The sequence below is a fragment of the Phytophthora infestans genome, genomic scaffold (assembly GCF_000142945.1).
Source record: "Phytophthora infestans T30-4 supercont1.28 genomic scaffold, whole genome shotgun sequence".
Classification (NCBI taxonomy): domain Eukaryota; phylum Oomycota; class Peronosporomycetes; order Peronosporales; family Peronosporaceae; genus Phytophthora; species Phytophthora infestans.
Window position 1 is genome coordinate 484,823 of NW_003303731.1, and position 4,147 is coordinate 488,969.

Sequence of the window (4,147 nt, forward strand, 5' to 3'; positions counted from 1 at the left end):
TGATTGCTCAGAATGCAGTGTTTAAAGTGAAGACGCGGACAAGAGAAGAGGAGGCAGTAGAATCACACACAAGCCACGACGACGAAGCTGCATCATCAACAGATTCCACTGAACTTGTACTAGAGTGTACAAGCAATACCGTCAAAGAGCTTTCAAAGGAAACCTATCATGAATCTGTTCGAACAGCGATGACTCGAGTGTGTCCGAATGCCCAGCTTGAAGACTTAAAGACGTTAGCCTCTCATTTTGCTGCCTTCTGTCAAGTACCCCCCTTCTTCTTAGGTGTCCAAGTACTAAAGCCAGACGAAGCATTTGGAGAAGCAGGCAATTATGACTACTGAATACTACTAACGGGTTCTACCAAATAATAAACGGTATACAATTCCATTAGTATACGCTAGGGTATGCTTTTTGGAGTGTATTAAAAACTTGAGGTAAACGAAACCTGTTTCTGGCCAGCCAAGATAACCAAGAGGTTATCGCTAATTCAAATGAAAAGAAAATGTTGGAAATTTTAAAGTTTGACGTACTTCATGTACTGTAAAGAGTCCTGCATGGCGCCTTCTGTTCTCCGTAAATCACGTCGCTTCTCGGCGTTAGTGCTCGTAAGGTGTAGTGTATTCGAGAGAAATAAGCATAACAATGTATTGCCTAACAGAAAGTTAAGGTACTCGACATGAAAACTTGATAGAGTGGGTGTACTATTCTCTGGAAAAAAAATCAGAGTGTCTCGCGATCCCAATTCTCTCTCACGTAGTATATTATCTAAAAATGTAGAAATAGCAGAAACCACCGAATACAAAATGATACCAGTACTTATGAACCTAAGTACGAATCGCGATTTAAGCTCTCTAAACGAAAGCGGGGTGTCTCCTCTATCTTTTGAGCCCTTATAAGCTACAGAATGCTTAAAACTGAAGAAGTTGTGGTCGCTCACAAATATTATCTCCATTTATGGGCCCTCGAAATGACGATACATTTAGGAGTGTTGTGAGCTCAATATTTTTTCAATTTTAAATAATTCAAGTTTAATTTAAAAGCTTTTGTTAAAAGCAATTGAATAAGGGTAGTTTTACAGATTTTTCAGTGGAAGTTTACAATAAATGTCATAGTTTCGGTTAAGTGCGAATTAATTGGCCGATTATCTCGATAGCTCTAAATGGTTCGTAAGTATCATTTTGTTTGACGCAGCCTCAAATGCACTGCGCAGACCTCGAAATCTAATACACCTCGAGTATCTTAAGGCTTTTCGCTAAATTTTGGGTGTTTGGCGGGAATCCTTTCAAAGCACATCTTTAAGTCGTAGACTGTAGAGATCTCGATAACAACCACAAGCAAAGTAGCTGTAATAACCAATAAAGTATGAGGTCTGATCAACTAGGTGGATGTCGCCTGTGGCTCACTCTTATCCACTGGAGCGACATTGAAGGAACAAGTTGGAATTTCGCAACACAATTTTCAGTACACATTTGCATGTATGCAGCACAACATGTAGATAATCAACGTTTTAGGGCAAAATCAGTGAACAGCAAGACCCAACGGACAGCAACGTGCATGTTTTTGCGGTCCAATGGGTAAAGCCAGCAACTATGCTCTGCAAAGTTGCTTTGTTTCCGATTGCTTACAGGTTGGTAGCAGAGAAAACGTTCCTAAAACTGATCTAAACTGGCCTAAAATGATAATACCATATTTTAGAGAATTTGTTCTAAAAAACATTTAAATTACAACAAGGTATTTTTTTGCTTTTTTTTTTAGCAAATCCAAGTCGTCCCCACCAATTATCGTACGCCATTCAAATTAGTTTTGGACATAAGCTCAAGTCGTTCTTTCATTTTCCTATCTACTATGGAGCACACAGGCTACAACTTTTACTGCCAGAGTAAGGTCGCCGAGACTAACACTACCAACTGGGTATGTGCCCGACACCGAGCTGGGTGTAGAGCTCGCCTGTTCGTGACGGGAAAGTCAGAGCGCGCAATGACCACTCTTGCATGGTGGAGACGCCGCCGGAAGTCACCGACGTTCGCCAAGAAATGCGTGTCGCCCTCCAGGCCGCATGTCTATCGAGCCTAGCGTAGCCTCCCGGCATGGTGTGGGAGAGGACTATGTCAAGCATGCGAGAGGCGTACCCGGGTGCGATTCGAAACACCATCGGCAGAGTCCCTGTGATCTCAATCGTCAAGTACACGAGGAGCCAGGTCACGGGCAGTGACGCTTTTCGTGCCATCGAGAGTGCTCCAACCCGGAACGTTGCCCAAGACGACCCGAGACCATTCCTTTAATTCAGTGTGGTCCACACTTATGGGTGTGCGCAACGCAGATGTATTGGATTTGGACATCCGGATCTTATACGGCTGCTGCGCTACACCGGTACGGCGCCCTTCATCGATGGATCATTTTAGAGGGGTTCCAAAGCCGCTCACTCAGTGTCTCATCGTGATGGTCCGAGACCCCGGGGTAGACTTATACGTCCCGGCAATGTACGTACTGATGTATTCTAAACATCAGGAGGTCTACGGAGTGCCGTGATCATCCAGACTGTGCGTCTACTCGAGCCCGCATCAGTGACATGCGACTTCGAAAACGGGCTTATGAACGCCATGACGGATCACTTTCCTATTGTTTAGATCGTGGGATGCCTTGTTCATTGGAAGCAAGCCCTTCGTAGAAAGATGCTGAGCGAGCGCATCCCGCAGCTGGCCCCAAATGTGATTGATGTACTCACAATTATTCCGGTAGACGAAATCGCGGACAAGGTATTACATGTATCTCATTCTATTATTCTATGATATATTTTTTATGATTTACAACTATTGGTTTTTTATAAATATTTTTTATTTTAGGGAATTCGCTACGTGCGCAGCCTGGTGGATGAAACGGGAGCCAAGACCAAGTGGGATACGTTTTGGCGCTACTTCAAAAACACCTGGATGAACAGCTACGGTGGAACGTCAACAGCATGCGGGCGGGAGGGATTGACCTGATCAACCGAACGAATAATCCTTTAGAGCGCTACAGTCGTGCGTTCGGGAATTGTTCTCGGTTACGCACCCAAATCTCCTTGCTTTTGGTGAAACAGCGAAGGCAGATGCGCGCCGCTACGTCCAAATGATGGACGACATCAAGCATCATCGTCGCGATCCGCCTAGACATGCAGGCTTTGTGGAGCTGCGTGTGCCAGCAGATTATTAATACCTGCACTTTGAGTAGCCAACTTAGTCGCACAATTAGTAATCTAATCTGATAATTACTCGCGTGGTAGCAAGATTGGCGTAACACGTGTTGTCTTAAACGCGGGTTAATCTAATATCAACACGACTATTCTTACAGATACAAGTAGTGTTATTTCATCGGATTTGTTACTAGCAAGTTGTCCTAATTGGTAACCTAATTACTGCAACGTATCCGTGGTACCGGTATACTGAAATATCTTCCAGTATTTTTAGGACAATTAGAGCTATTTTAGAGTACGCGTTAGGTGTGTGTTTTAGCTACGAAGGATTTCTCAATTCGATACAAGTATTTTTTTTGCGTCGGACGTTTAATTTATACGAGGCCTGTTAACGGTATATTCCGTTACATATGGGCCACCAAATTATGGAGCTACTACAATCTAGAGTGTACCAATCCGGCGGTACAGTCTCATTGAAGCGGCACGGCGATTCTGTCTTATGGACTATTGATGGGGAGGGCAAAATCCCAGCTCTTCCATTATGGGCCCATAGTCCATAATGAAGATACCCCAAAATCCTTGATCTGCACTATATACACAACAGGAAGTGTGGTGGAGAGGCATCATCGACGCTCACCTAAGGACACATTTTAAATGCACTGCAGAGGGCACAAATGGTTAATCGTAGCATACCATGGACGGGTATGGTTAACCGAAAATTTGCCTCTCTGAAAAACGGAAGGGTACGGATAACCGACTCCCAATATCGGTTTGTTATGGTTGGCCGAGTTCACCAGAGGATGGGTATTTTATTGTTTTTGCTTCTTTTCCTTTATTATGAGTTTTGGTTTCGACTCGCGCTTTTAACCGAGAGAAGGTTGCGTGTCAGCATATTTTGAGCGAAAATATTCAACAAGAATATGATATTTCGCCTTTTTATGTTATACATAAATTACACGTATATTTCGGTTAGCC

General features: G+C 43.5%; 1 protein-coding gene across 1 annotated transcript; it reads left to right on the top strand.

Annotated features, from left to right (window-relative positions):
• Window positions 1-2,672: 2,672 nt before the first annotated feature.
• PITG_13213 (uncharacterized protein) lies at window positions 2,673-2,984 on the top strand (the record flags this gene model as incomplete). Its single annotated transcript, XM_002899835.1, has 2 exons — window positions 2,673-2,756; window positions 2,844-2,984. The coding sequence occupies 2 exons, from the start codon at window positions 2,673-2,675 to the stop codon at window positions 2,982-2,984; spliced, it is 225 nt and encodes a 74-aa protein (XP_002899881.1).
• Window positions 2,985-4,147: the final 1,163 nt, after the last annotated feature.